Raw genomic sequence first — 16,927 nt, 5'->3', positions numbered from 1 at the left:
GGAGTGGGACCTTGGGGTAGAGGCTGGGGGGCCTAGTGGAACGGGCGGCTGAGGAAGGGTGTCTGTGGATTGTTACCCTCTGCACGTGGGTCGGAGCTTTTGTCTGGGTCTGACTGCACTCTGCGGAGGGGGCTGTTTCCAGCCTTTGGCGGCTGGTGTCTTTGCCCCTTCTTCCCTTTAAACGGTATTTCTTATGGACTTCTGGCCCTCCCTTGTCTGTTGCAGATGTTCAACTGCATCACAGAGCTGGTTCTCCGAGCAAAGAAAGATAACTTAGCAAAGCAGCAGCAGCAGCAACAGAACGACGTGGTGAAGCTCACGAAGAACAGTAAACGGAAGAAGCGGTGCTGCTGATGCCCCACCTGTGCTGCTGCAGAGACTGCGCTGTGGCCCCTCTGCCCGCCCGCCTGCCGCCCGCCACGGGCCTGGGGGCACATTCTCAGTTTCGTGCCGTTATTTAAAGATGTTTTTCTCCACGTTTTCTATTGGGAGGTGCCGTGGGCACTCTTTCCTCCCCTTGGAGTGCCAAGAAGATGTCGGGTGAACCCACCTCTCCTCCGTGCTTCCCCTTTGTCCCAGGGCCGAGGCGCCCACAGCACGGGTGCGGACGCTGCCAGCCGAGCGGACTGATTAACCCAGAGTTTGTACATAATGTATATTGCTTTAACCAGCTGCGCCATCCTCATTTCGCTCGGGCTTTTGCCTCCTTAATGCCAAGCCACCAGGACTCTCTCCTTTGTCCCTCCTCTCGTTCCCAGACACAAGCAGCTCCTCAAATGTCAGGATCAGGCCCTGCCCTCCTTGGCCTGGCCAGACAGAGCTAGGGACTTGTTGTTCTCTTGCTCAGGCGGCCGCGTCAGGCCCCTTATGTCCCTGTTGGATCCAGCACTCCCTCCCTGTGCTGTGAGCTGGGTCTGGGGTGAGCCGTGGCCTGCTAGACCCGGGCTTGCCCTCCTCTCCCCCTCTCCCCCACCTCCTGCCCCTTCCGGGCAGCTGGGGGGCCTCGTGGCTCTTCCCCAGTCAGGTCATCTCTCTTCACCCCATCCTCCTGCTTCTCTATGTGAACTTGAGTCCTGTCCTTTGGCCAGTGGATATTACTTTTTGCCTCCCGGCCCCTCCTCGGTTCTTTGAACCGCAGGCACAGGAGCTCTTAAGGCACAGGCTCTTAAGTTTGTACCAAAATGTTTAAATTGCAGCAGAAAGCCAGGGGTGAATGTGTGTGTGTTGGTCGGGATTGGAGGGTGGGGGGAGGGCAAGGGTTACCGGTTTTTTTTTATAAAGAAAATGAAGCCAAATCAAATCATTTGAAAAAAATCCCTTGGCCCTGTCCTTTGGAGCCTCGGGGGAGCGGGAGCAGTGGCAGTGCCCTACCCCTCCGGTGGTCGTAGTTTTGGAAGGACTGAAACAAGTTAGAAATACTGTGAGGCCTGGATTCTTCATGCTCTAGAACAACCTTCGGGACTGTTTGTCTACAGGGCAGGGACAGAAGGGGTTTCAGATCCTCGCCCTCAGTTTTCCCAGCAGCCTGTCGCTTGGGTAGCTTGAGGAGGCGATGCGGGGCTGCTTGCCCTGGGGAAAGGACCCTCTTCAGCTGGGTGACTGGTTCAGATGAGATTATTGACAGCCCACTTCCTTGGTCCAAAGGAGAATGGGGCCAGGCAGCAATGACAGCTTCTTGGGGATGGGAGGCAGGGGCGAGGGGGCAGAGATGGGGCTGCGCCAGCAGCATAACTAGCACAGTTCCACGGGCGCCTTGGGACCCTGGCCGAGGTCCTCTGCACTTGAATCCCATACCTCCTTAACACACCCCTAAAAAGGATCACGTAACCTGGGAGTAATTTATGTTCTCGCTGCAAATTACTTTAATAGATTTTTTTTTCCTAAATGATTTCCATGCAAAGTTTTGATTGGACAATCACATCACGGATCAGTCACTGCAGATTTTCCATGTAAACACTGTTGGGCGGGTTTTTAATCAATAAAAACTGGGGATGTCGTCTACCCATCTCCTCATCCCAGAACTGCCAAAAGCTTTTGCTTCTCTCTGGGCCTTTGCTTCGGGGCAGTGGAGGGGGAGGAACTGGGTTGGGGCTGGGGGGGGGGGGGGGGGATGGGAAGTAGGCTGATTAGGGAAAGTGCTCTGGAAATGAGAAGACTTGAATTGTGGAATTAGAGGGTGGGGGAGTACCCCAGCTCCCACCAGGCAGCCATCCCACCTTCTCCCTGCTCATCCCCCCAAGGGTGGGTTTTGGGTGGGAGCTGGTTCACCGCTGTTTAGGGCTGTGCTGGAGATGGGGCTGTAGGTGCTCCAAAGGATGCTCAGGAGTGGCTGAGAATCCTGCTCCATCCGGGGGCAAGTTCTGGATTCTATTGTTTACTCTTGATGTGAAAGTTAATCAGTATCAGTGCTTTGAAACCAAACCAGCTGAGGAGGTGAGAGGGCCCTGCCCTGGGGAGGAGAGAGAGCCTTCTCAATCTGGTGGGGCTTCCCAGGTGGTGGGGTGTGTTTTGGTGGAGGGGCCAGCTCAGGTTGGGGCAGATAGGCCACATGGATGGGGAGCGACTGGGGGGGGGCTGGGTGGAAAAGGGGGGTGGGGTGTGGGAGGGGCCGCAGCCCTAGGAGATGCAATGTGAAATTTCCTGTCAAACAATGGAACGTTTCAGTGGTCTGCTAGGATTATTTCTGTATTGAAAGTTTCTAATTATGCTTTTTAAAAAAAATACTAAAAATAAAGGTTATAAGCTGCCAAATCCTTCCAGGGTCTATTTCCTCTCCTCCAGCTGTGCTCGGGGCTGGAGCTGGCTCCTTCCCATCCCATTGTGTACATGGCCAGCCCTTGTTTGTACTCTGCAGGGGGAATGAATGGTCTTGAAGGGTTGGCTGGTGCAGGTGCAGACGCCTCCCACCCTGGGAACTTCTGGCTAGAAGTTGGCTCTGTCCAGTGGAAGGTTGAGGCTGGGTATCACTTCCCCTCAAATCAGAGGAATTGGCTGGGAGCTGTCTGTGGTGAAATGCCAGGGGTGCCAGTCAGCGTTTGTTCTCACTGAGAAAGACGGGATAGAGCCAGAAGCCTTTGTGTGCAGGAGGTTTGCCCGAGGGCCTGGGCTTCAGGGCTGTGGGCACACGAGCTGATTTTTCCCATCTTGCTCATTAGGGGATGCTATAGGCCGGCTTTAGCCTCCCAGCTGGCCGGGAAGAGCGTGTTCACATTGGCTACTATCCAGTGATGACTCCCTCCCTCAGCTGCACCAGGAGAGCACGAGAGCCTGAAAGAGAGGGCTGGGGGAGCCATTCCCTTAAGGTTTTCATATTGGGGTAGTTTGTCAGGGGTGGGGGTCGTCTCCCCCCCATCACACTGAAGTCTTTCTCTGTTTTTGTTACTAATTTATAGTAAAAGGAGTTGGAAGACCTGGGTTGAAATATGCAACCTTGTGTAAATCCTGAGCCTCAGTTTCCTTATCTGTAAAAGGAATCCCTTTCCTGAGCCTCAGTTTCCTCATCTGTAAAATGAAGGAGTTGGAATAGCTAGCTTCTTTCAGTCTCTTCTCGCTCTGGATCAGGGCTCGTTTGAATTGGCGGAGCACAGCAGACACAGTGCGTGGCACCCCCAGAGGCCTGGTCTGTGCCGATCTCTCCAGCCAGACACGAGGCACCCAGCTTAGCCTCTGTCTTCAGTCCTGTGACTCAGTGGATGTGGGATGGAGTTATCTGTCTCATGAACTCACCAGGGCAATTGCAGAGGAGTGATTCTGAGCCCAAAGTCCAGAATAACCAAGGCCAATGCAGTTCTATAGAAATTGATTTTATTCTGATTTGGACTATTTACAAAAGCTGTGGATCTTCTTTTTTCCTTCTAAAAATATGCCTTTATAGATTTATGTATATATATATATATAATATGTATATTATAAAATCCATACATGTATTTACATGATTGCTACATACAAAAATTCCAGCCCTGTGGTATGTACACATCTATAGATACGTTCTTTCTACTAGTCCCTGCTGTGCTTTCCACCCCCAATAGAAGCTCTGGGGAGACCAAATCCTATAGCAGCTTGCAGACCTTTGGCCTAAACCTCTCTGAATGCAGGCTTGGGTCTGCGCAGCAGAGAGGGCTCTGTTGCTGCTGCAAAGGGAGCAGAAGCAGCAGGTCAGATGGGGTAGAGGATGAAGGGAGAGTTGCTAAGAACCATCCCTTTTATCCTCAAACTCCCTTGAGGTTTGGGGGGGGCCAATGGCCGCCTCCCCATCCACCCCAGCAGGCTCCTGGGCACGGTGGTTGGGGTCTAGCTGAAGGCCTCACCCTGGAGTGTTCCTGCCCAGGGAAGCTTGCTTGGTGGTTGGGGAAGGACTCAGCTGGCCCTGGCCTTGGGGCCTAGCTTGTGTGGAGGAAAGGGCTAGATGCACCCATGGCCAGGGGAGGCCCAGCTTCCCCCAGGAAATAGGAACAAGAAAGCACTGGGTTGCTTTCTGGCCCTAAACCTGACCCCTCTCTTCTTGGGGGTGAGTGCTCTTCAATTGCTGAGGTTATGGGGAGAGGGATGGATCGGCTGACAAGGAGGAGCAGCGTGGTCCCCCAGGGCCTGGAGCCACAAACACAGTGAGTCTGAGACAGAACTAGATAGGGCTTTGAAACAAAATGAGTGCATGTGTGTGCAGGTGTGTGCATTGACCGATGAAGGAAGAAAACTGCCCCCTCCCTGCCCAGGGTGATAGAATAGGGAGTGCTGATCTGAAGCCTGCCTGCCTGCCTTTCTCTTGGAGGACCAGGGGTTTAGGCTTAGGGTCCCAGCCCTGGCTGCTGGGGTGCAGGATGAACTGGTTCCAGCCAGAGAGAGATGCTCAGTACGTCTCAATCTCTGTCCCTTGGGCCCAGCTGATTCAGACTCAACAGCAGCGGGCCAGCAGGGTTCCTTTTCTTACTGCAACCTTGAAGCCTCTGCCATTGGGACTAAGCCCTGAGGAGGCAGTTTAGGGGGTCAGGCCTCAAGCCCTGATCCTGGGTGAGATGCAAAGCCAGGACAGGGCTTCTGAATGTGGTCCTGCGGCATACAGAGAGGTCCTCCCCTCCTCCCTGCCAAGGTTCCCATAGTGGGTGGGTTAGGAGGGGAGCTTCAGGCAGGTAGGGGATGGCCGGGTAACCAACCTTTCCCAACTCCTGGGGAGCAGCCCAAGCTCTGTATCTGATGGCTCACTCCCTGCCTGAGGAGGATTACAGAGGCCCTCTGCCCTTCTAAGCCACCCTAGGCTTAGAGATTCCCGTGGGCCTCGGCAGAAGCAAAAAGGCTTCCTGAACTTGGGGTAAGCTGAGGTGCAAGGAAGACTAAGGCCCTGCCTACCACTTGGACCTGGCTCTTGCAGACAGGGCCTCCAGACGGCTGCTGCTTTTTCTCCCCGGGGGTTCAGCAGCACTAGTGTGTGTGTGTGTGTGTGGGGGGGTGGTACAGAGCATGCCTGGCTCAGCCGGCTGCTCACTTCCCCACAGAGGGGAAAACGAGTCTGGCTCTCTGTGGGATGGGCAAGTTGGCAGACAGTGGGACCCCCACCCCGCCCAGGGCTGGCCAAGCCAGGTTGCTGGGCCGAGTAGTAGTGTTGTGTGGCCATGGCTAGCTGCTTGCCCCCTCCCTCAGGCCCTGCTCCCTCCTCATGCTTTCTCCCAATTTAAATTTTCCTAAAGAATGAGAAGAGCCCTTTGCCTTCAGCCCCGCTGGGCTCATCCCCCCGCCCTGTCCCGTGGCCACTGGAGAAGGATGAAGCAGACCGGCTCCGTTCCTTCTGGTGTTTATCCATCAGCTGCTGGTCGATGACCCTGTGCATGTCATCCTGTAGAAGAGGGAAAAGAAGGTGGTTATGAACTGGCGACCTTCGGGGGTGCGGAGGTGGGAAGGGGTGAAGAGGCTGTGGTTAGGAGGATGAGGACAACAGATGAGATGACCTCTCCACCCCAAGTTCAGAGTCATCCTGAGTGGAAAGCGCTGGACTTGGAATCCTGCCTTTCTGGGCCTCAGTTTCCTCATCTGTAAAAGGTGGATGATAATAGCATCTACCTCCCAGGGTAGTGAGGATTAAATGAGATACCGAGTAAAGTGCTTTATAAACCTATAGAATTGCTGGATGTGATTACTATGGTTATTACTCCCTCAGACCAAGGCACAAGTCATTGCTGACAACAGGCCTAGGGCCCAGCTACTGGTCTCCTCCTTGGAGATAGCCACAAGATGACTGGCTCCATCTGCAGCTTCCTTGGCTCCTACCAGATCCTGCTGAGACCCTTCCCTGCTCTACGCCTTAGGACCCTGGTCTGCCCATTTTCTCCTGACTTCACTCACCCTACTTTGTCCTGGATGGGTATGTTTTCTTCTTCCTCTGGATTATACAATGTACTTCTCCCCCTTCTGCCCCAGGCCTGAGATTCCCCAAGGCACCCTCCCCACCTTTACCTAGATGAGACACTCAGAAATTTCTCTAGTTTCACCCTTAGTCAAAGAAACCACACCCTGACCCCTGGGGCTCACTCCCTTCTGCTTTGCCAAAGTACTGTGGCCAAATCAATGGTGCCTTGCTCCTTGCTAAGAGCCTGTGTCTCTCCTTTCCCAACTTGTTTCTAATTCAGGCTATTCAGGTTTCTAGAGCCTAAACTAAGGAAAGGTAGGGATTTTTTTCCCCCTTCAATTGACCCCAGCTGGCACCTGTTTCCCCAGACCTGGTCTGCTACCTGTGGTTCTTCCCCTTGCCAAGGCTCAGTGGGCCTCCTGGTCTTTCTACTAACCCTAAACTTAGACTGGGTAGGCTGGTTCTCCAGCCTCATAGCAGCCAAGGTGAGCAAAAGATGGATGTGCTTGAGCACGCCGGCCTCTCCTGCCTCCTTTTTTCTTTCCGCTGTGCGCTAAGTCTGTGCCAGTGCCGCTGCTGCCAACCCCTACACGGTTATGAAACACAACGTTCCTGGGCACACGAGTGCTCGGGGCTTGGGCAGGTCTGGTGCAGATGGGGCTTGTTTGCCAAGGAAATGGGGAGATGCTACCTTGGATCTCCATCATCCTGGCAGTGGTGGAGCCCTAATCCCACCCTTCAAAGCAGATGACCTGTGGATGGCAGGCTTAATTCTAGAGAGTAAGAACAGAAATCTTTGGGGTCATGCCCCTGCTTCTGGCATAGCTTCATCTAACCCAGGCTAAGTCAATTCTTAACCAGGGGAAAAGGAGTCCTTAAATAGATTTCAGGGGGCCCGTGAACTTAGATGAGAAAAACTACATTTTTATTTCTATATAATTAAATTTGTAATCATCTATAATTTATATATAATATAAATAATGTAACACAGGATAATAATAGTTTATATATATCATCTACAATTTAGGTAGGTGGCACAGTGGATAAAGCACCAGGCCTAGAGTTAGGAACACCTGAATTCAAATCCAACCTCGGATCCCTACTAGCTGTGTGACTCTGGGCAAGTCATTTGACCCTGTCTGCCTCAGTTTCCTCATCTGTAAAGTGAACTGGAGAAGGTAAATGGCAAAGCACTCCAGTATCGTTGCCAAGAAAACCCCAAAAGGGGTCAGGAAGAGTCAGACATGACTAAATAACAACGAAACACTAAAAAATAATTTTATGCCTTTAAAAAACGTTGTTCTGAGAAGGGTTTCATAGACTTCACCAGCTTGCCAAACAACAATAAGCCCTAGACTAGAAAATAGAGACAAAGGTTTTTTGTTTTTTTTTTTGTTTTTGTTTCGATTTTGGTTGGGTTTTTTTTTTGTTTGTTTTCCGTCATGCCTTTGTCTGTGGAGAAGATTCATCCATCTCTGTCTAGTCTGATGGCTGTCTGTCTACCTTGTCCTTAGAGCTCTCTAGGGAAAGAGACCCAGTAAGGCCCTTTGCAAACCTACAAGTACTTACAAACGTTACCTATTCTGATTCTTCTAACACCCCAACCTCAGTCCTGCGCTTAATTCTCATGGTCCCCAATTTCTTCTGAGTTGTTCCTCTGGCTTTGAGGTACATGGCTTTGCCCCAGGGCATTGACATTTCAAGACTTCTCCTCTGAGCATCTTAGAAATGACTGAAACTGGTACTTTGTTGGCAGAATAATTAGTTAAAATAGGAAACTTTCCGATGATGGCTATGGCGCACTCCAGGTGGGGGCCTCCCCATTCGGCTCCAGACAACTGTTTGTTCCCCTTTCCCGCTGAACAGAATTTGTCTTTGTCAGTTGAGCAGAGGGCACCCTTGGACTGCTTGACCTGGGTTCTGAAATGGCTAGTTAGAGCTTGGGGCCTGGTAGCTGCACAGCTCTCTGAAAAAGTTACTGAAGGACAGAGGAAAAAAATTTGGTTTGTTGTATACAACTGAAGGCCAGGGCAGTGGGTTCTTCATCTCGCATCTCACAGATTTTCAGAGATGGAAGAACCATTGAGACCAGTCCATACCTGAATGAGAATCCCTTTGACAAAGTACCCACCAAGCCATCTCTTAAAAGTGTGCCTAAAAAGCTAGGTGGTGCAATGGATAGAGCTCTGGCCTTGGAGTCAGGAGGACCTGAGTTCAAATCTGACCTCAGACACTTGACACTTATTAGCTGTGTGACCCTGGGCAAGTCACTTAACCCCAATTGCCTCACCAAAAATGCAAAAAAAAAAAAAAAGTGTGCATCTAAATATAGCCTTAACTTCTCTTCTGAGTTCTAGTCTCAGGTCACCAGCTGCCCAGTGAGTATCCACAAGTAGATGTCTCATAAGCATGTTCTCAATGGGTCCAAAACAGAACTCATCATCTTTCCTTCCAAACCCAACTCCCCTATTATTGGCAAGGACAGTGCCATACTCCCACTTACCAGGCTCACAATCTAAGCATCGTCCTCAACTCACTCCCCTCCCCGTATTCATTCATTGATTCATTCAATAAACATTTATTAAGTGCCAGGCACTGTGCTAAACTCTGGGCATACAAAAAGAGGCAAAAGATATTCCCTTCCCTCAAGGAGCTTACAATCTAATGAGGGAGACAACATGTGAGCAAATATTATATAAAGCGAGCTCTGTACAGGATAAATAGGAAATAATTGAAGGAGCAAGGCATGGAATTAAGGGGGGGTGGGGAAGGCTTCCTGTAGAAGGTGGGATTTTAGTTGGGACTTGAGGGAAACCAGGGAAGCCAGAAGGCAGAGATGAGGAGAGAGAGCATTCCAGGCAGGGGAGACAGCCGGAGATAATGCCCAGAGCTGTGAGATAGCTCTTACCAAGTTCTGTTATTTCTATTTCTTCAATGTCTTTCAGATACGCCCCCTTCTCTCCTCTGACACTGCCACCACCTCACACCCAGACTATTGCCAGAGCCTGCTGGCGGGGCTCCCTGCCTCAAAGTCTTTCCATTCCAATCTGTTTTCCACTCAGTTGCCAAAGTTACCTTCCTAAATTGCAGATCCGATCATGTCTCCTCCTTCCCCCTCTCCCCTCAATAAATCCCAGTGGCCCTTTCTTACCTTCAAGATCAAAAATAAAATCTCGTTTGGCTTTTAAAACCCTTCCTTACCTGGCATCTTCCCTTGGGGCTAACCCTTTTAAGATAGGACTATCCTTCAGATACTCAAAGCCTCCTTCCAGGCTTCTCCAGGAAAAAAAAAAAAAAAACCAAAACCAAAAACCTCAGTTTCTCCAGCAGATCCTCTATGGCAGACAAAGTCAAACTTTTTGGCCTCAGACCCCATTAACTCTTAAAATAATTGAAGACCCCCACCCCAAGACCTTTTGTTTATGTGGGTTATATCTATTGGTATTTGCCATATTTGAAATTAAAATGTCTTAGTATTATTATGAAAGTAGTTCCAAACTTGGGGCAGCTAGGTGGTGCAGCAGATAGAGCCCTGGGCTTGGAAGCAGGAAGATTCGTCTTCCTGAGTTCAAATCCAGCCTCAGACACTTAGTAGCTGTGTGACCCTGGGCAAGTCACCTCACCCTATTTGCCTCAGTTCCTCATCTGTAAAATGAGTTAGAAAAGGAAATGGCAAACCACTCCAGTATCTCTGCCAGGAAGACCCCAAAATGGGGTCGTGAAGAGTTAGATACGACTGAAAAGACTGAACATTGTGGTAGCTAGGAAGTGCAGTGGAGAGAGAGCTGAACCTGGAGTCAGGAAGACCTGAGTTCAAATATGGCCTTAGATATCTGTGTGATCTTGGGCAAATCACTTCACCGCTGTCTGCCTCAGTTTCCTCATCTGCAAAATGGGGGTAATAATAGCACCTAATCTCCCGCACCCCCACCAGCCAAGACTGTTGTGAAGATCAAATGAGATATTATTTGTAAAGTGCTTAGGACAATGCTTGGCACATAGTAGGTGCTATGTAAACATTAGCTATTATTATTACTAATGAAAGGGGCTTGGGGACCCCTGGGGGACCACAAGTTGAGAACCACTGCTCTATGGGATGGTCCTTTTACCATCTTGGCCACTTTCCTCTGGATCCTCTTCAGCTTGAACAAGTCCTTCCTAATATATGCTCCCAGTACTCAAGATGAGATCTGTTCAGGCCAGAGGACAGTGGGACCATTGCCACCCTTGTTCTGGACAGTGGACCCTTCTTATGTCGGCCCAGCTTTGGTTTTTTTTTTTTTGGCTGTTATGGCACACTGGTGACTCACATCCGTCTCTCTGCCTGCTGGACACACAAGAGGCTCTCAATGCCTACTGAGTGAATGAGACAGGAAATAGACTTTCTTGATGGTGTCACTGTAGGGAGAGGGAAGTCAGAGCCAAGTGTTGTCCTGGCTGTCTTTGTCTCTTGGATAATACTAAGAATCCATGCCATTCTAAATGGGTATGTTTCATAGAAAATTAACCCTTCCATGGCCTTGAAGCATAAGCTTTCATCTCATTTCTCCATTTGTTCTTCTGAGTAAATAAGCTAATAAGTAGACAGTAGAATAATTACTAGCTAAGGGACTGTAGAAGAACTGGATTCTAGTTCAGGTTCTGCTACTAACTAGCTGTGTGACCTTAGGCAAGTCATTTCTCTGAGTCTCGGTGTTCTTGACTGAGGAGGTTGGCCCAGGTGACCTTTCAGGTCTCTTCTATGATTCTTTGATCTATGGCACCAAAAACCTCGTCGTAATAAGGACAATTATTGTCCTACTGTGTTTCCCTGGTCTGGGTGGCTCTGCTGCTTTAGTCTGGAGACTGACTAGATAAGCCTAGGTTCAATGTGACCTAGGGGACAGGGTGCAGGAATGAGAGAGACCTGGCTTCCAAAACTGAGTCCGACACTCTGTCGTCATGATGGGGAATCTTCTCCGAATCTCACTTTTCCCTTCTGTCAAAGGAAGGGGTTTGGACTTGGTGAATTCTAGGTTTCCTTCCAGCTTGAAAGCAACAGGTCCATGATTGTCTGCAAAGGGAGGGGGGAAGGAAATCTTATTTGTACTATCTTCCTCAAAAGATTCCTGAGGTTCAAATGAGAATAGGCAAGTAATGTATGCAAGTAATGCAAATATGTAAAGTGTTTTATATACGTTAGAGAGTGCTATAAAAATGCTAGCTAAATTGGCCCTTAGGTTACAGTATCATCCCAGGTAGTGACAATTAGTTAATGACATTAGGATTACCAGGGCCTCCAAATAGCAGCAAGTGTATGCATGGACTGGTACGCCAGCCCTGATTTCAGTGAGCCCCTACACTAAGGAGACCATGCCATAGGAGACCTGGTGAAGGAACCAAGGATGGTCATCCTGGAGAAAACAAAGAGCACATGAGACATTTCCAAGGATTTGAAGGACTGAGATGTGGCAGCGGGATTGGGTCTGTTTGGCTCCAGAGGTCAGAAAGAGGCTGAGACGTCATGGGGCAGATTTAGGCTGGACAAATGAAAGCCTGAAGTGGAGTTTGTGAGCAGGCTCTGATGATGGATTCAGGATTTCTCTGAGCTTCTGTGAATGAATTTAGCTTCCCTGGCCTCCCTCCTGAGTTCAGAGCTTTCTTAAAAAGTTGCTCACTAACAATGTCTCCAACAGTTTGAAAAGAAAAACAAAGTTGCCCTCAGATGGAAACCAGTTTGGCATGAATGTGAGTGAGTAAGTGAGAGAGAGAGAGAGAGAGAGAGACAGAGAGAGAGAGAGTGTGTGTGTGTGTGTGTGTTGAATAGGATGGAGGGAAACCATGGGATCTGCCCCTATCTGGTTTCTCAAGGACAACACCTGCTGATCAGGTAAAGTCTACATTTCACAGGGGTGGGGATTCTGTGGCCTCGAGGCCACATTAGGCCCTCTAGGTCCTCAAGTCCAGCCCTTTGACCAAACTGGATTTAGTCAAAGGGCTGGACTTGAGGACCTAGAGGGCCATATGTGGCTTCAAGGCCACAGGTTCCCCACCCATGGACAACCTAGCTGGTTTCTTCTTAGGCATGACAGCCATCCAGAGATAGAATGAGCTGTCTCAGGAGGTGATGGGTTCCCCCTTATTGGAGGTCTCCAAGCCGAGATCAGATGACCACTTAGATGAAGTGTTCTTAACTTAGATCTCTACAGGGTCTGTGGATAAGCTTCAGGGGTTCTGTGAACTTGGATAGGAAAAAAAAAAAACCAAACCAAAACTCATTACATCTTTACTTTCGCTAGCCTCTAACTGAAATTTAGCATTTCCTTCAATTATTTAAAACCATGATTCTGAGGAGTCCATAGGCTTTACTGGACTGCCAAAGGGGTCCACGACACAGAAATGGTCAAGAACCTTCATTAAGAGGATGGTTTCATAAGATCATAGTTCGAGAGTTAGAGGGGCCCTCAGAGGCCATCTGGTCCAAACCCCTCAGTTTACAGATGAGTAAACTGAGGCCCAGGGAAGATAAGTGATTTGTTCAAGGTCACATAGAAAACAAGTGACGGAAACCAGATTCAAACCTAAATCCTTTGGCTCCAAACCCAGTTTTCTTCCCACATCCCCAACATTTAGAAGAGTGCCTGGCACATAGTAGGTGCTTAATAAATGCTTGTTGTTGGTATTTAATGATGATGACTGCCCTACACTGCATCTCAGGCGATTATTCAAAGACCCTTCTGGGTTTACAATTCTCTGATTTTAAAGTATGTATACAAACTCTGGTGATGAAAGGGAACGATAGCAACCATTCATTGGTAAGCCCAGGAGACCTGCCTCCACGTGCATCCTTGCTGTCCCCCAACAATGGTGGCTGTTCTCTTCTGGGCCCCTTTTCCTCCTTCCCATCTCTCCCTGCCCCCGGGGCAGTATCCCTCCCGATTCCTCCTATGTTTCTGCTCCATTTGCTGTAGCCCTTCCATCTTGGAGATCTCCAGTGGCTCAGGACATCACCCATGATGTCATCGGTCCTCTTTGAAAATGAACGATGAACAGCAATTGTTCCTACAATGAAACACCAATTCCTCCTCGAGCATTTAAGACCTTCCATGATATGGCTCCCATCTCATCAGGCACTCCACATCACTCCCTGTCATATACTCTATAGTTTTTAGCCATTGCTGACTGTTCCCAGAATTTCACATTCCATTTCCAACATTCAGGAAGGTTGTTTCCATTCCTGGACCGCACTCTCCCTTTAGCTCTGCCTTTCAGAATCCTCATCTTCCTCTTCCCTTCATAGAAGCATGTAAGCTCTTGAAAGACAGGCAGGGACTGTTTCTTTTTTCTCTTTATATCCCTAGCACTTAGCACAGTGTCTGGCACATAGTAGGTTTACTTAATAGATGTTTGTTGATTGATTGTGGATCTTCTTTAGAGGCTTAAGTTGACTCCAGGAAGCCTTCCCTGATTATTCCTCTGGCTCTCAGGTTCCTGCAATAATCTTGTCTTTTACATAACTGTGTACATGTAGTTAGTAATCGCTCTGCCCTCTCCAAGTAGAATGTATTGAATTGAATGAGGACAGCAGTAGTCTTGGGACCCTGGAGCATAGGGTGGGGAGCGGCCTATGTTCCCCTTAGTGTGTCTGCATCCACTGCATTTGTGCTAGCTGCTCTGACTCGTGGAGGGCAGTTGGCCTCAGACCAAACCTACCCTCCCCAACCTGGGATCTCATCACAGAAGCGAATGCCCATAATAAGACTTAACTAAGTAAGGATGAGGCCATGCTTCTTGATCCCTTTACAAAATATGGACTCATTTGCCTTTATTGGATTGGAAGGGGACAGTAGAGTTGACAAGCATTCATTGACTAGGCCCTTGGTGACCTTCAGATCAAACAGTCCAAGAGGATTTAGTTTAAGGTCTTTGAGGGCAGGGCCTATGGTGTTTTTGCCTTTCTTTGTATCCCTAGCCCTTAGTACAGTGCCTGGCACATAGCAGGTACTTAATAATTGCTTGTTGACTGACTGATTAGAGTCTATCCTGTACTTTCTGTGACCATACATTGGAGGGAGGTGATTTTTTTGGTTAAAGACTCACTCCCCCATATACTGACTGTGCCTCTGATCCTGTCTCATGGTCCAGGCTCCAGCAAAGGCTTAGATCCAGGGTCAGTCCTAAAGGAGACTAGATGGGAACACACCCTGGAAAAAGAGAGGCTCCTGGCTTACTGGCTGGTGCTTACCAAGGTAAATACAACAGAATTTTAAGATTTCTAAAATTTTCCATTAATTCTAGCAACTTTTCAGTTGGTCCTCCACAATCTGTCTTGACTCCAGTCACATCCATGCCAAATAAGTGTAGTGGACTTTAAAATGTGCAAACATTTATCGAGTACCTACTGTATACCTGGCCCCATGCTAGGCCCTAGAGATACAAAGACAAAAAGGAAACAGTTCTTGAGTTTGAGCAGCTTGTAAAATGTAAGCTCCTTGAGGGCAGGAACTGTCTCACTCTGGTCTTTGTATCTTTGGCACTTAGCCTGGTACATAGTAGGCACGTAATAAATGTTTGTGGATTGATGAACAATGGAAAAACTGCTGGATTTATGGTCAGGGGCTTCAAGCTCAAATTCAGCAGGCCCTGCTATTTACCACCTGTGGGACCAAGTCATTTCCTCCTCTCTGTGCTTCAGTTTCCTCCTCTGAAGAATGAAAATTCCTCCAGGGCAGGGGCTGTTTTGTTTTTGCCTGTGTTTTCCCAGAGCCCAACAGAGCACACAGGGGATGCTTAATAAACGCTTGCTGATTCATCATTGCTTTGGCGGTAGTGGCAGCAGTAGATACAACACATACACAGATAAGTAAAATACAAGATAATTTGAGAAGCCAGAGGGGAGTGTGTGTGTGTGTGTGTGTGTGTGTGTGTGTGTAGTCATCAGAGAAGGCTTCTTACAGGTGGCACCTAAACGGGGGTCAGGGAAGATAACAGTGTTATCAAGTACTTTGCAAACATGAAATCGTGCTAGAAATGCTGCCTATCGTGTTATGTCTCCTCTCTGGCGGGTGGTCTTTATCATTCAATTTCATGTTCACACCCTACGAAATAAACATTATGACTAAAAAAAGAAAAGAAATAAACATTATGAGTTGACTTACTTCCCAACTCCATGAACTATATTTATAGAACTGATTGATCACACGCTTTCATGCTGCCACCATCATCATGGTTTGAATACCCGCAGTTGAACAATCCACTTACATGAACCTCGAACCTGGGAAACTAATGTCGGCACAGACAGAGCCAAGTACGATGCTGTGTACTTACCAGTCGGGTAAACCTTCTATATTCGTTGTTATCAATATTAGTTGTATTTAATGTCATCACTCCTTGAGGGCAAAGACCATTTTTTTTGTCTTTGTATCACTAGTACCTTGGACAGTATCAGGCATGTAGCTGGCACTTAATTTGTAGAATGAATTAATGAATGAATGAAAAGGGTTATAACCAGCAATTTTCATGATGATTGTAAGTGGTTTGAAGAATGTTCTCAAATGCAGTTGGGGAGGCTGGAGCAGAGCAATGGGGATGTGCGGGCCAGCTGGCACACTTTGGAGCTCACCTAGCATTTGATAACCAGAAAATACACCATCTGGTTGCTTCCTATATTAACTAATTATTCTTGATAAGTAGGTGCAAAACTCCTAGAAATATTACAAGAATTGAAAGACTGTAAGTGTTATTAACATCCTCTAAATTTTGGCATCCTAGGGACAAGACCCATTTGCCCCACCTTGGTTACAGTTCTGTTGACATTGATGATGAAAATGAGGAGGATGTCTGGGGTTGGGGATGGTACTTCACACAAAGATGAGTTCATGGCATGGCACATAGAATGGATGGACAAGGTGGAAAGACAGAAAAGGGTGCAGGGCTGGGCCGTTCCTCAGATGTGGGACCAACATAGGAAGACTGATGTGATGAGTGGGTAGGTCACTGGGCAGAGATGGAGAGCATGGTCTCACCTCAAAGGCAGGAGGGGTGTACTACTAAAGCTGTCGATACGGGAACTGAGAAAGGCCACTAGATCAGAAACCAAAGGAGCCAGATAGTAAAAAGCCCTGAGGAAGCAAACTGTAAGGAGAAGAGAAAAAGAAAAAGGAAAACACAGCAGAATTGAGACAGGGGAAAGAAGGGCTCTGGCCCTCCTGACCAGAGGTGGGGTTCATCTTGCAAACTGCCAAGCCTGCCAGCATTGGGGGCAGCTCTTGGTAGGCAGCATGGTGTACTGAAGATTGCTGCTGGCTTTGGAATGAGGAAGGCCTGAGTTTGAATCCTTATGGGCTGTGTGATCCTGGGTAAATCACTTACCCTCTCTGGGTCTCAGTTTCTCCATTTCTAAAATGGGGATTATAGCACCTTTCTCAGGGTTATCATCTAGATCAAATGAGATGATGTCTATAAAGCACTTTGTAAACTTTAAACCTCAATAGAAATGCTCATTAATATTGTTCATATTATTCTTATATTCTTGCCACTACTTTAGCCAAAGCAAAAGGTCCCTGGGTCCGTACACAGTGGATTGGGAATCTCTAGTCCAAGTTCACTAGA

General features: G+C 48.3%; 2 protein-coding genes across 3 annotated transcripts in view; one reads left to right on the top strand and one right to left on the bottom strand.

Annotated features, from left to right (window-relative positions):
- Positions 1-2,021, top strand: part of RAB35 (RAB35, member RAS oncogene family) — a 15,055-nt gene extending 13,034 nt beyond the window's left edge. Inside the window, exon 6 of the mRNA XM_027865064.1 lies at positions 226-2,021. Within this exon, the coding sequence (XP_027720865.1) occupies positions 226-354 (129 nt within the window). The 3' untranslated portion in view covers positions 355-2,021. The remainder of the gene's footprint in view (positions 1-225) is intronic.
- Positions 2,022-3,787: 1,766 nt separating this feature from the next.
- Positions 3,788-16,927, bottom strand: part of BICDL1 (BICD family like cargo adaptor 1) — a 131,320-nt gene continuing 118,180 nt past the window's right edge. For both annotated transcript variants that reach the window (XM_027865339.1, XM_027865348.1), the window contains one exon: positions 3,788-5,827. In XM_027865339.1, coding sequence (XP_027721140.1) covers positions 5,666-5,827 — 162 coding nt within the window. In that variant the 3' untranslated portion in view covers positions 3,788-5,665. The remainder of the gene's footprint in view (positions 5,828-16,927) is intronic.

This window comes from Vombatus ursinus, unplaced genomic scaffold, assembly GCF_900497805.2.
Source record: "Vombatus ursinus unplaced genomic scaffold, bare-nosed wombat genome assembly UNPS02001287.1, whole genome shotgun sequence".
NCBI lineage: Eukaryota > Metazoa > Chordata > Mammalia > Diprotodontia > Vombatidae > Vombatus > Vombatus ursinus.
Note: the sequence above shows the minus strand (reverse complement) of the source record. Positions and strands in the feature narration are given on the sequence as shown.